This window comes from Mirounga leonina, unplaced genomic scaffold (assembly GCF_011800145.1).
Source record: "Mirounga leonina isolate KUSES-001 unplaced genomic scaffold, KU_Mleo_1.0 Mir_171, whole genome shotgun sequence".
Classification (NCBI taxonomy): domain Eukaryota; kingdom Metazoa; phylum Chordata; class Mammalia; order Carnivora; family Phocidae; genus Mirounga; species Mirounga leonina.
In genome coordinates this window covers 9,080,831-9,096,308 of record NW_023270436.1, presented here as the reverse complement: position 1 = coordinate 9,096,308, position 15,478 = coordinate 9,080,831, and the positions used below count along the sequence as shown (strand labels likewise).

The window sequence follows — 15,478 nt, the reverse complement described above, 5'->3', positions numbered from 1 at the left end:
ACATGGAGACCAGTTAGTGTATTGAAATTGTTCAAGTGTGAGAACTTGGTAACTATCTAGGCCAGGGCTTGTGAGAGAAAGGTTAGAAAAGCCATGGGTGACCTGAGGTTTATTTGATAACTAAATTGATTGCTATTTGTACTGGTAATGGAGATAGAAAACAGCAAATTTGAGGGGAGATAAGAGTGAGCCCTTTGTTAAATTTATTGCATTTGAGGGGCTCGTCGGTCTTTGATTCATTTATTCATAAACATGTTGAGAAACATCTACTACATACCTGGTAGGGTAAGATATAAATTCTTTCTTAAAGACGCAGCTTATAGTCTGATGATTTGAATTAAAGTGTTCAGTGGGAGATGTTGAGACTGTGGGACTGGCAGTGTGGATTTAGGATTTGTCAGCATTGCTGATACTGAATGAAAAAACCAATGAATAGCCACAAAGAGAAGAAATCCAAGAGAAAACAAAGTAGAGAAAGCTAAGGACAAAGAAAGTTTTAGGAAGTCAGACCATATTTGATAGACTCAGCCATTTAGAGGTAAAGTAGGATGCGAATGAACACAAATCTGTTCAACTTTTTGCTTAGGAGGAGAATCTGAGAGAAAGGAAAGGCCAGAGGCTAGACCTCAGGGTAACATGGAAGAATTAGGGATATTTGGGAGTGAGACATTTTGTTTTAGTGTTTAACCTTTTTATAACAAGCATTCACTTCTGCCTCAATTACTTTTAGATTTGTTTCATTGGCCTGGTATCTGTTAGGATAAAATGATTTAGAGGCTCTCTCATTTTCAGGGAAAATAAATATATTCCTCCTGGACAAAGAAATAGAGAAGTCATATCCTGGGGAAGTGGGAGACAGAATTCACCGCGTATGGGCCAGCCTGGATCGGGCTCCATGCCATCAAGATCCACCTCTCACACTTCAGATTTCAACCCGAATTCTGGTTCAGACCAAAGAGTAGTTAATGGAGGCAAGTATTTTGACCAAATTTGTCAATGTCCTCGATCAAATATATAGTTGTCTGAATATTTAAGTTTAACATAATTGGTAAGAGCATGCACACCTTCAGTGATTTCTGTGGAGTAGTTTTTACTTCAAAATTATTTAAAATTTGCCTTTGTGGATATCAAATTAGTAAAATTAGTATAAGTAATTGGCATATACAGTATTTAGTGTGATGAAATACATATTAAGATAAAGTGCTAAATTTGGCCAAAAAATACTCCACATATAAAGAAATTGGAAACTTTGGGTAGGTTCTCAATTTTAAAAACACTGGATGATAAAACTACTTAAACATAGTTAATATGGAAAATCCTAGTCTGTGTGAAACACTCAGTGGTTAATACAGATTAATTTTCATTAACTGCACATTTATGTTCTGCTTACTTCAAGAAAGGATTTGAGGTAACTTGCTATACTAGACATGACCAAGAGTCATGTGAAGAAGATAAGAAAGAAATGTGCTTAAAAAACAATAGAAACAACTCTTAGTTGAAGGGTGGATATTGCAGTTTAGCATAAGTACGGTGAAAGAGACTTGCATCTTTAGTAGGAAGATATTTTTCTGCTTTACCTCTAAATCTAAGATTGACTATACCTCATAGGTCACGGATCTTTCATGTGAGTCAGGGATACTGGACAGCAGTACTATAGGCAATATGGAAATAGCAGTACTGTGTTCCTAACCTAGGGAACAAAGTGGACATTCAGTTTAAGATATTTAGGTTGAGAGAGTTAGAAAAGGAGAGAACATTAAGTTTCCAATTTCAGTTGTTTCTGTTGAGTCTTTCTCCAGAATTCCTCTCCAAATAAACACTCTTGAGTATTTTCTGTACTTAGTATTGGGGGTGACATTTCTTTGCTCACTGAGTAAAGAATTTTAGTTCATGAACAGAATTTTCAAGTAAAAAACCTGAAGGGGGCTAGGAAATGTATGATACTCAAGTGTGTGGAACCCTCTGGAGAGGAGACCTGGACTGTTTCCTAAGATCAAGGTAAGTGATATGTAATGTTACACATTAGCTATATCTTGATCTGTGCATATCCGTCAGTGTCCGTTTATTTGGTGATGACTGCTCTCTAGTTGCATAGTTTATTAAGCAGTCACTTAAATAAGTGTTTAACTGCATGAATTACTTAGCAGGTCCCCCCTCTTTTTCTAATTCGATAACATTAAAATGTTTTTTGAAAAGGCAATGAATATTAACCTTTGTCACTCCTGTGACTCTAAAAAATAGAAGTAATGTTTTATTTCTATTAAATGGACTTGCTTAGATTTCAAACTAAATTTTAACCTTCAAGTTACAAACTAGATGAAAATCACAGATGGTTATATAAAACCCAGCATTTTTAATGGGATATAATAGCTGCTGCTTATTTTCATGTTTCAAAAGCTAAAACTAATATAGTAAGTAATCTTATTCCTGAGTTTTGTGATTTATTGTGTGAAATTACTTAGTTTATGTTATATTCCTTTTAATAATTGATTATTGAGAAACAGTAACAAGCAGGATTAATAGGCAAAGTCTTAACTGTCTTCTTCAATAGTATGTGTAGATCCTAATTAACCCTTTGGGAACGTGTGTTCATTCAAACAGACTTAATTTTAAGGAGGTTAAAGTAAAATGTGAATTTATGTCAGTTAAGTTATGCTAAAACTTATCACAAATCAAATGACTGTCCTCAAAGGGTTAAAATGTACAAGAAATCATTTTTGTCATTTTACTTTTTTTTCTGTTTACTTTTTTCCCTCATTTTTTTCTTTAGTTTTTATACTTTCCTTCATATCATTTGTTCTGTCAGGTGTTCCCTGGCCATCGCCTTGCCCATCTCCTTCCTCTCGCCCACCTTCTCGCTACCAGTCAGGTCCCAACTCTCTTCCACCTCGGGCAGCCACCCCTACACGGCCGCCCTCCAGGCCCCCCTCGCGGCCATCCAGACCCCCGTCTCACCCCTCTGCTCATGGTTCTCCAGCTCCTGTCTCTACTATGCCTAAACGCATGTCTTCAGAAGGTACAATACCACAATTTGTTCATGTTTTTGTTTGTCTTTGTTTAACTCCTATGTGAGTTTATAATTACAAAATAGTTTCCTCTTCATTATTTAATAACCTATAATTTCCGTGTTTTAACTTTAGTTTATTAAAACTATTTCTATTAACCTTTTGTTCATTAGAGAGAAATTTGATAAATGTTGTGTGAAGCTATGAACTATCCTGGATTTTAAGGATGGGGGTTTATCTCTGCCTGGTAATAATGATGCTCCTTTACAGCCCCAGAAGGTCTGCCCCAGGTTTTTGTCCCTCTCAATATACAGTATAAAGAGTGGTTAATGAAGAGCAATGAAATTTCTTCACCCAGTATTGGACTTACTGTAGAACCTGTCATTTTATAGCTCCTTGGCCAAGGTACTAGTGAACCTACCTGTTGGCCAAAGGCAGTAATGGTGATTGAGGGATCCTTTTTGAGACGGACATTCCATGTAACTGCCTTTGTGTCTCTACCTGCTTTTAGATTATAAAACTGAGATTGGTTTTATGTTTGGGGAATTTAAGAAAATTAGCTTTGTAATATTTTCTAGTGAAAGTCTAATCTGTAAGAAGTCCTTGATCTAAGATAAAATTTTTTATAAGATTTTATTTATTTACCCAACAGAGAGAGACACAGTGAGAAAGGGAACACAAGCAGAGGGAGTGGGAGAGGGAGAAGAGGTCCCTAGCCGAGCAGGGAGCCAGATGTGGGGCTCGATCCCAGGACCCTGGGATCATGACCTGAGTTGAAGGCAGATGCTTAACGACTGAGCCACCCAGGAGACCCTAAGATAAAATATTCTTAATAAAAACCATTTGCCCTTGTCAAAAAAAAAAAAATCCTGTATTTCTCATGCAATGTTTGGTGCTAAGTCCACTGTTGCTATATATCAAATATATGGAGATACTGTAGAAAGGTCACATTTTAATATAAATGCAGTGCATATGTTAAAAACCTGTTTTCTGGATGATAAGTACTTTTGATATTATTTCAGAGTATTTGTGTTAACATTTTAATCTGATTTGTTCATTAAAATCGTGGTTGATAGAACTTTCGCTGAGACTAATAGAGTTTCCTGGCATAAAGTGCTTCCCTGGAGAAAACTATTTTGGCTACTTTTTTTTTTTTTTAAGATTTTATTTATTTATTTGACAGAGAGACACAGCCAGAGATGGAACACAAGCAGGGGGGAGTGGGAGAGGGAGAAGCAGGCTTCCCACGGAGCAGGGAGCCGGATGTGGGGCTCGATCCCAGGACCCTGGGATCATGACCTGAGCCGAAGACAGATGCTTAACGACTGAGCCACCCAGGCGCCCCTGCTGGCTACTTTTTAATAAACTGTTGCCATCCAGGCAGGAGGGAGGTCATATGATACTGACTAAAGTGGCTAACCTTGAACAGCATGTTGCACTGATTTTCAAGGTGACTTCCTTGCTAGAAAGTGCTTGTAATGGTGGCCACTAAGTGAAAAGTTAAAATCTGTTGTGGTATTTGTGGTGCATTGTTTGAGTAAAGCAGGACTCGTTAGTGAGTATGAACGTCTTCACTATAGTAAGTTGTAGACTGCTTGTGGAGGGACTATTCATGTTAGAAGTAGACCTTCTACATATTCAGAGCTGCTACATTATCCAATTTTTCTTTTTAACTAATTTGAATTAAAATGTTTTCCAGTCATGTAGTTAGGTGACACTGAAGCATTTTTCAAGTGTGAACTTCAAACGTAGAACTATTAAATACAGTGGTTTTCTGTGTTTAATATGGGAGAGTATTTTGTATTTTATGTATTAACAAAAAGAATGATTTTTTTTTTTTTTCCAAATTAGAGTTTGATTTCACTGAACTATGCCAACCAGCTTTCTTGGTCTTTTTCTCTAAATGGGTATAAAAAATTTATATGATGTGCATATACTTAATTCTTAAATTATTTTTTTATATAAATCACTTCTCCAGTTGAAAACTATAATATATAACATTAATAGTTCTTTTTAATATTCATGATTAAATTTCTACTGACGGTACAAATTTATTTGACATTCTTAAGACTTTGACAGGAAGGTGAGGGTGAGGAACCTTGGCTTTGACATTAAGGATGAGTTTTGCTGAGTATTAGCACTGTCTGGCTTTTCTACTGAGAGCCATTCTGTCCACTGATTTCATCTGATTGTTTTGTTCAAATGCAGAGTAGACTTCTTTAGAAATAGAAGCCACTAATGGGGTGGCAGAATTAATGATCTAGAATTTTTGACAATTCATATATACAAATTTCTTCTTCAGATGCCAGTTTTAGTCTTTCAGGTCATGCCTTTCAGCTCATAGCCTGTTCAGTCTGAGAAACTGCTTACATGTGAAGACTGTTTTAAGGCATGGGTTGTAAAATTTATTGTCATGTTTCAGTAGTATAAAAGTACATAGGGATTAATATTCTTTTTGTTTCAAAATCTTTTTTTCTAATTTTAGAAAGTTTGAGGGAAAAAGCTAAAAGTATGTGGTAAAATAAGACTTACCTAACTATCATGTAACTGTAACTTCTATTAATATTTTATTATATTTATTTTTATATGCCCATAAGTAATGGATATAGATTAAACAAATAAAAATCTTTGGAGAGTTACAATATGTTTGATTTCTTAACACCAACTTCATCCCTCCCTTTCTTTAAAAAAAACAGGGAAATAATATAAAATTTATTTATAAAACCTTGTGGCATTCCACAAAATAATTCTGAAAGAATATGGCCCAAAATACAGTTTTTTGGTGGTGTTCTTTCTTTTATAACCAAGGAGAAACTAGGGAGAGAGCAAGAGAGAGAGAGAGTGTTTGTGTGTGTGTGTGTGTGTGTGTGTATGTGAATAGGGTTTATGTATTTAGCAGAAAAGTTGTACTGATGGACGTTGTAGCATTTATGTGATGTTCACTCTTCCTTTCTTAGGGCCTCCAAGGATGTCCCCAAAGGCCCAGCGACACCCTCGAAATCACAGAGTTTCTGCTGGGAGGGGTTCCATTTCCAGTGGCCTAGAATTTGTATCCCATACCCCACCAAGTGAAGCAGCTGCTCCTCCAGCAGCAAGAACTAGTCCTGCGGGGGGGCACATGGTCATCAGTGGTCAGCGGGGGTAGGTAATACTTGGCTTGGAGTATGACAACAGTGTTCATTTTGTAACTCTGCTGCATGTAAAAAGGGCTGAGCTTAAGCTTTGTTTGAGGAATAATAAGTGTATATCTTAAAATTAGTGGAGTAACCAGGAATTGGGAAAGCTGTATTTTTATTCTGGCTTCCACCACATATTCACCGTATGTTAGAGCAAACCATGTGATTATTCTGAATTTCAGTTTTCTCAATGGATTAGAGTCATTTTTGCCTGTTCTACTTTATGGACTTGTGATAAGATTCATATCAGGTTCCTAAGTTAGGAATATACTTCATAGTTTTATAAAGTACCACTCAAATACAAAACAAATACAGTATGTAACATCATTTGGACAGACTGTATTTCCTGTCTTAGCAATTTTGTCTGTGGATTAATTCCACAAACATTTGCTGGGGCTTACAGTGCTGTGTATTTCTGTAGCATCTGTATATGGCACTAATTCCTGATGGTATTTTCTTTATAAGGAATATAAAAAACATACATGACGGGCCCAAGTTTTATCTGTGATTAGCCCAAGGAATGTGCTGATAGCAGCTGTAAAAGTATAAAAGATACATAAAAAGACTAACTGTAAGCTTAGTCCAGAACTGCTTTTGCTATTTAATGTTTTGCTTCCATGATAACTGTGGAGAGTTAGAACATGCAGTGATTGTGGTTTTTTATTCATAATCTGTCTTAATCAGCACATAGATTTTTAAGAGGGAAAAGATCTTTAAGCTTAAACAAAAATATACCCAACTCTATTAAATTAGTCGATATACATTGTTTAGCATCATGTATGTATAATTTCATGGTAAATTCCTTTGTATGTTCTGTTTGGTCCTCAAGGAAGACCGAAGGAAATTAGATATTAGAAATTAGATATTTTATTAATGTAATATAATTAGAAATTAGATATTAGGTATTAGAAATAATTCACTTAGCAAGAAAATAGAATTTCTAAAAATCTTTATTCAGTTGTACCATTCATCATTTGACATTACTCAGAGAATCTGGAAGTGAATTTTGAGAGTAACAACATAATTATAGAAGTGAAACAATAAAAACTGTTATTAGAAATATACACAGAGTGGTGTTATAGTTTCATTTTTTATACTAATTAGAAAAATGACAGTTGTTGGATAGTTTCCTTCCATGATCCTATGACTTAAAAAAGTAAAGAACCACTAAATTGAAGCAAAGGAACCATTTTCTCTAAACCTTTGAATCTGAGTTCTACAAATAGGTTTATAATGGAATAAGAAACCTATTAGTTGTTTACTTGAGGACAGGTGGAACAGGAACCCTAGTGGATTATCTTCTGCTTTTGGCTAAATTGGTTCCCCGATTTTCTTAGTTATTGTAAAGTGCCTCTTGAGGTGGCTAGAAAGAACATACAGGATTGGCTGCAAGCTGCCAAAAGGTGTTTGAGTTTATTATTTGAAGGAGGAACAGATAAGCCTGTTTCTTTGGGATCTACCACCCCACTGTTAAAGAAACATCTCACTTCTTAGTGGGGAATGTTGCTGTCTTCATCTTAAAAAGTGGGGTTTATCCTGTCTTAAAATCCAGTTTCTAATTTCATTTAAAGGTACTGCCCTTTAGAATTAATCTAATCTATTAGTTATAAGGAAAAACTACAGTTGTACTTAGGTACTAGTAATTGTTGTCATTCTTCAGGTATTTGTGTTTTCAATTACCACCACTATTCCCTAAGACTTTTTTTTTTTTTTTTTTTTTTACAGATTTTATTTTTTTGAGAGAGACAGAGAGCACATGAGAGGGGGGAGGGTCAGAGGGAGAAGCAGGCTCCCCGCCGAGCAGGGAGCCCGATGCGGGACTCGATCCCGGGACTCCAGGATCATGACCTGAGCCGAAGGCAGTCGCTTAACGAACTGAGCCACCCAGGCGCCCTCCCTAAGACTTTTGAAAAGAAAACAGGGTGATGGGATAAAGAGTAATTGGGATGGTGGTTGACTAGGACTATTTTACCTAAATTTTCTAAGAAGCCTCTTTGAGGAAGTGACATTTGAGCTGAGAATGTAATGGATAACTTTTCTCTTTCTTGTAGTTCCAAGATTATCCCCTAAAACTCACAGACCCAGATCTCCCAGACAGAACAGTATTGGAAATACTCCTGGTGGACCAGTTCTTGCTTCTCCTCAGGCTGGTATTATTCCAGCTGAAGCTGTTGCTATGCCTGTTCCAGCCGCATCTCCTACGCCTGCCAGTCCTGCATCCAACAGAGCTGTTACCCCATCTATTGAGGGTATGTACAAGAGGGCTTCCAGCTCCACGTCATTTGTGAAGTTGAGTAACAAATGCTATGTTTATTCATAGTTATGTATTTGAGTATATATTTAATATTGTATGTAAATGAAATTGTTTAATACTACTAATTTCATATATGTTATCCTTGAATGTTTGCTGTTACAAGGGTTAACATTCCTAGGTAGTAAATATCAATATAAATAAAGTTGTTGGTGTTTCATTTATCTGCAAAGGAGAAAGCTTCTGGTTAAATGGAAATTTTTTTTCCAAAAACTATAGGAAATAAAAATTGTTGACTACTTTCCCATTTTACTTTATTATTTTTTTAAATATGTATTTTTTTTAGCTAAGGATTCCAGGCTTCAAGATCAGAGGCAGAACTCTCCTGCAGGGAATAAAGAAAATATGAAGCCCAATGAGACATCACCTAGCTTCTCAAAGACTGAAAATAAAGGTTAGAGCGTTAAATAGTATAATTGTGGAAATAGGAAGGAGATGTCTAAACTCATGCCCAGTACAGATTGTTTTTGGTCAGTGCTTTTTCTTAGGATTGTGCATTTTTAAATGCATAATTTGACAGATGTCAAAATCTGTAATTAATATATTGAATAAAAGCTTATTTTCATTTTAAGTTAATTTTAAGTTAAAGATTTACAATAAGTTGATATTTAACAGTTTGTAATTTTACAGGTATATCACCAATTGTTTCTGAACATAGAAAGCAAATTGATGACTTAAAGAAGTTTAAGAATGATTTTAGGGTAAGTGTTGTTATTGATTGAATTAGAATTTTAAAAATGAATATTAAACATGATTAAGAATTTTTATATCCTTCATTTACAAAAATGCATTATATGCATACCCAGAAGCATTGAACCATGTCTGTAGAAAGCTAAACATTCTTAAAGTTGTCTTTGTGCTTTTAAATTATTTATTTATTTTATTTACTTATTTTTAGAGAGTGAGCTTGGGGGAGGGTGGAGGGAATAAAGGGAGAAGGAGAGAGAGAATCTCGAGCCGACTCTGGGCTGAGCGCAGAGCCTGACACAGGGCTCGATCTCATGACCCTGAGCTCATGACCTGAGCCGAATCAGAGTCAATCGCTTTGCCAGCTGAGCCACCCAAGTGCCTCTTCCTGTGCTTTTAAGTAGGTAACTAAAATCAGGAGCTTTGAGAACTATACAGATAACAAATGAAAGAGAATATAATTTTGACATTCGAAGCCAGTCATAAGTTATTATTTGATGCTTATTTGATTACTTTATTCAGTGAAGAGTAGAGCAAAGCCGGGGCATTAATTATCTGATGGGGCTAGTGGAAGATGTAATGGACCCTGGTGTTCTGAGATAGTTGCAGATTTACACTTTGTACACAAATGTATTGTGGTAGAAATTGGTCTTTAATACCATTTCTCTGCCTTAAGACTTGCTGAACATACTCTGATCTCTTTTGGATGAACATTGCATTCTTTCACACAGTGTTTACTATAATACATTTTGTATATCAAGTAATTTTGGGACCACTCAAGAAGTCATCCTGAAACTTAGTTTCTTAGAGGAAAGGATCGGATTATCAGCCTTTGGAAAAAACAACTGACTTAAGAGATGAATCAGTCAAAGGCAAAAGGCAGCCTTTTCCTAGTCTGTGTTAGCTTCCTAAAAATTAATAATTTTTTGCTATAACTTCATATTTATTAGCACCATTCAAAATATTACATATCATATTTTATCACAGTTGTATGTATTCAGCTTTAATGCTGTTAGTGGTTGTGAATTTAAATTTAAATTTTTTAAGCCATAGCTAATCCATGGACATGATACGGAGAATTATTTTTATTTTTTTATTTTTTTAAAGATTTTATTTATTTGACAGAGAGACACACAGTGAGAGAGGGAACACAAGCAGGGGGAGTGGGAGAGGGAGAAGCAGGCTTCCTGCTGAACAGGGAGCCCGATGCGGGGCTCGATCCCAGGACCCTGGGATCATGAACTGACCCGAAGGTAGACGCTCAACGACTGAGCCACCCAGGCGCCCTGATACGGAGAATTAACGACTGAATGCCGAGATATCAAGCTTAACATGTCATTCTCTCCAACACAGTTGAAGCCCTCCTGTGTACTTGGTCTCCTTAGCTGCATCCTCCTGCCAGAGGGAAGGGTTTCTTTCCTGTGCAGTTCTTTACATTGCATCTGAATAGATTCCTAAGGAATAAGTGATACTGTTTTGCATAATCTTCCATTTGATGTAAATGAGCTAATGCTATAGGTATTGCCTATTTCCTTTTATTCTCTCAGCATTACTTTTTACAGTGAAGCATTCAGTCCTTACTTACTTACATACATTGAATTTATTATGAAGGAAAGAAAAATTTTTATTTAGAAGCATATGAGTAGTATCTTTCTTGTAACAGTCTTATTGACATATAATTTACATGTCATACATTTTAGCCATACAAAATGTACAATTCAGTGGCTTTTAGTATATTCACAGAATTGTACAGTCATTACCACAGTCAATTTTAGAACATTTTCTTCACCCCGAAAAGAAACCCCATACCCCTTAGCAGTCACTCCGCTTTTGCTTTCAAACACCTCCCCCTCACCCCTTTCCATAGGTCTTAAACAATCTGCTTTCTTTATTTTTTTATTTTTTAAAGATGTTATTTATTTATTTGAGAGAGAATGAGATAGAGAGCATGACAGGCGGGAGGGTTAGAGGGAGAAGCTGACTCCCTGCTGAGCAGGGAGCCCAATGCGGGACTTGATCCTGGGACTCCAGGATCATGACCTGAGCCGAAGGCAGTCGCTTAACCAACTGAGCCACCCAGCTGCCCCTGCTTTCTTTATCTATATACAGTTGCCTATTCTGGACATTTCATATGAATGGAATCCTCATATGAGGCCTTTTGTGTCTGGCTTCTTTCACTTAGCATAATGTTTTCAGAGTTCATCCATGTTGGAACATCTATCATTGCTTTTTTTTTTTTTTAAAGATTATTTGAGAGAGCGCATGAGAGTGTGTGTGCGAGCAGAGGGAGAGGGAGAGAGAATCTCAAGCAGACTCCCTGCTGAGCATGGAGCCCACTGTGGGGCTTGATCCCACAACCCTGAGATCAGGACCTGAGCTGAAACCAAGAGTTGGTCACCTAACCCAACTGCACCACCCAGGTGCCTCAGTACTTCATTGCTTTTTAATAATACTCCATTGTATGAATAGACTACATTTTATTTATCCATCAGTTGATGTGTCTTTGAGTTACTCACACTTTTTGACTATTATGATTAATGCTGCTATGAATATTAGTGTAGTTTTTGTTGTGGACATATATATTCATTTCTCTTGGGTGTATATATGTAAGAGTAGAATTTCTGGGTCCTGTGGTAACTCTGTCTTTAACCTTTTGAGGAAAATTTCCAGACTGTTTGCCAAAGCAACTTCAGTATTGTATATTTCCACCACAGCATTTAAGGATTTCTGTTTCTCCACATCCTTGACAACACTTGTTATTGTCTTTTTTATTATAGGCATCCTTGTGGTATCTCATTGTGGTTTTGATTTGCATTTCTGTTGGCTAACGATGTTGGGCATCTTTTTATGTGTTCATTGGCCATTTGTAAATCTTTTTAGAGAAATGTCTATTCAGATCCTTTGCCCATTTTAAAATCTGAGTTGTCTTACTGACTTCTTTATGTATTCTGTGTACAAGTCTCACATGTGATACATGGTTTGCAGTTTTTTTCTACCATTCTATCGGTTGTCTTTTCACTTTCTGGATGTTGACCCTTAAAGGACAAAAATTTTTGATTTTATTAAAGTCCACTTTATCTCTTTTTTGTTGCTTGTGCTTTTGGTGTCATATCTCAGAAACCATTGCTTAATCCATAGTCATAAAGATTTACTCTTACTTTCCTCTAAGAGTTTCATTTAGGGCTATGATCCATTTTGAGTAATTGTTTTATATAGTGTGAGGGTAGCCTTCCAGATTTATTCTTTTGCTTGTTGCTCTTACTTATCCCAGCACCTTCTCTTTAAAAAAAACTGAATTGGGGGCGCCTGGGTGGCTCAGTTGGTTGGTTGTCAGGTTCTTGGTTTCAGTTCGGGTTGTGATCTCGGCGTCGTAAGATTGAGCCCCGTGACGGGCTCTGCACTCAGCATGGAGTCTACTTGGGATTCTATCTCTGTCCTTCCCCCAGCTTGTGCTTGCTGTCTGTCTCTCTCTAAAATAAGTAAATAAAATCTAAAAAAAAAAAAAAAAAAAGGAAAGAAAAGATACTGAATTGAATAATCTTTGCACTCATGTGGAAATTCCATTACTGGACTCTGAATTCTCCTCCATACATCTGTATGTCTCTTCTTATGTCAGCAACACACTATCTCAATTAGAATTAGTGTTTTTGTTTTGTTTTTTAAGGTGGGGAGGTAAGGGGCAGAGGGAGGGGAGAGAGAGAGAGTCTTAAGCAGGTTCCACGCACAGCGTGGATTCCAACACAGGGCTCAGTCTCACAACCCTGAAATCATGACCTGAGCTGAAATCAAAAGTCGGGCGCTTAACTGACTGAACCACCCAGGTGCCAATAGGGTTAGCGTATTTTTAAAAAGCTCATAACTTCATTTAGTAGAAAACATTTTGGTTCTCATATTATCAGTTCACAACTTTCTGTAAATCTTCTTTAACACTTGACTCTTAAAGTCCAAGTGGTTGTAGGATTAGAACTCTACCTCTTTAGGAATTCTAATCTTATTACTATTGGGAGCCTGAATAATTGAATGTATTATTAAGTCTCCTACAAGTAACTTTCTGTCCATAAATGAGTACTGGAAAGCAAGGAAATGGTATTAAAAAATGTTTGAGGGTGAGCTTTATATTTCTCTGAAGGTAAAATAATGTTAGTGGTTTACACATACTGAATATTTCCTGTGTCCCCTATACTGTCCTAAGTGCTTATGTGATAAATCTTTTTATTGTCCTAACATCCCTTTGAAGCAGGCTCTATTATTATTTCCAGTGTGTATATTAGGAAACAGAGGTAAAGACAAATAATTTGCCAAGAATCACATGGTTAGGAAAAGGCCTGGCCATCTGTGTGTTAGGTTTTTAGTACTGCTTTGGATAGTACCTAATGCACTGCCACTGTTCAGTGAATGAATCCTCAGAGCCATCCTCATGATATGCGTATGGCCTTAAACTATGGTGATTCACAGAGATCTCTGGTCTTTCATTGAGACAGAGATAGGAGTCCTCTGTGGTTATATTTTTTCTTTTCATTTTCCTTGACAGCCATCTGCAGGATCTAATATAGCTATGTGCACGTTGCTGATAGCTTTATTTGTATAAGAATTGCTAGTAATCTGATCTGTTACAGATTAACAGTATGGGGTTTGGAGGTAAGTAGACTGTCTGGTTTGAATCTTCCCTTTACAAATACCATATGTATAACATTGAAGCATGTTACATACTTCTCCCAAGCTGAAATGGGATTATTGTAGAACCAGTTTCAGTGTTCTTATGAAAATTAAGTGAGATACTACTATAAAGTGTTTAATATAGTACATGACACTTATAGTGTGTATTCAATAACTATTAATTCTTATTACCAAAAAATAACATATCCCAGTGTTTTACTGACAATCAATATTTTCTTGTTCTCTAAGTCACATAAGAATTTCACTTTTCCCATTAAATGTCCATACTACCCAAAGCAACCTAGAGATTCAGTGCAGTCCCTATCAAAATCGCAATGGCATTTTTCACAGAAATAGAACCAACAATGTAGTAAAAATTTTGTGTTACTACAGTAGCCTTCAAATAGCCAAAGCTATCTTGAGAAAGAAGAGGAAAGCTGGAGGCATCATGCTCCCTGATTTCAAACTATATATAAAGCTGCAGTAATAAATAAAAGTATGTTCTTGGCATAAAAACAGACACATAGGTCAATTATACAAAATAGAGAGCCCAGAAATAAACCCATGCACATATAGTCAATTAATTTATGACAAAGGAGCCAAGAATATAGAATGGACAAGGGAGGGGCGCCTGGGTGGCTCAGTTGATTAAGCATCCGACTCTTGATTTCATCTCAGGTCATGATCCTTGGGGTCCTGGGATCAAGCCCCACATTGGGCTCCACACTCAGCAGGGAGTCTGCTTCTCCCTCTGCTCCTCTCCCCACTTGTGCACTCTCTCTCTCTCTTTCTCAAATAAAATCTTAAAAAAGAAGAAGAAGAATGGGGAAAGGGACAGTCTCATCATTAAATGGTGTTGGGAAAACTGGAAACCACATTTAAAAGAATAAAACTGGGGCATCTAGGTGGCTCAGTTCGTTAAGCATCTGACTCTTGATTCCAGCTCAGGTCATGATCTCAAGGTCAGGAGATAGAGCACTGCGTCAGCTCCACACTCAGTGCAGAGTCTGGGATTCTCTCTCTCCATCTCCCTCTGCCCCTTCCCCCGCTCACGTGTGCCCTCTCTCTCCTCCTCTCTCTAAAATAAATAAATAAACAAGAAAAAAAAAGAATGAAACTGGACCATCTTACACTCTACATAAAAATTAACTCAAAATGGAATAAAGACTTGAAAAATACTCCTAGAAGGAAACATAGGCAGTAAGCTCCTTGACATTGGCAGTGATTGGCAGTGGTTTTTTTAATTTAACATCAAAAGCAAAAGTAACGAGCAAAAATAATGCACAGCAAAGGAAACCAACAAAATGAAAGGGAACCTACCGCATGGAGGTAGTATTTGCAAATCACATAACTGAGAAGGAGTTAATATCCAACATATATAAAGAACTCCTACAGCTCAGTAGCAAAAAAAAAGAGGACGAAGAAACTGATTTAAAAATGGCCGAGGATGTAAATAAACACTTTTCTAAGAAGACATACAGATGGCCAGCAGGTCCATGAACAGGTGCTCACCACTAATCACCAGGGAAATGCAAATCAAAACCACAGTGAGATATTGCCCACGCCTTTAGAATGACTATTACCAAAAAATTAAGGAAATAACAAGTGCTGGCCAAGATGTGCACTTTTGACAGAAACATAAA

The 15,478-nt window shown here is 36.7% G+C and overlaps 1 protein-coding gene across 1 annotated transcript in view; it reads left to right on the top strand.

Moving 5' to 3' along the window:
* Window positions 1–15,478, top strand: part of ATXN2 (ataxin 2) — a 119,294-nt gene that overhangs the window by 68,857 nt on the left and 34,959 nt on the right. The window contains 7 exon segments of the mRNA XM_035017010.1: window positions 793–971; window positions 2,807–3,016; window positions 5,963–6,114; window positions 6,116–6,146; window positions 8,233–8,430; window positions 8,779–8,886; window positions 9,123–9,193. Coding sequence (XP_034872901.1) covers window positions 793–971; window positions 2,807–3,016; window positions 5,963–6,114; window positions 6,116–6,146; window positions 8,233–8,430; window positions 8,779–8,886; window positions 9,123–9,193 — 949 coding nt within the window.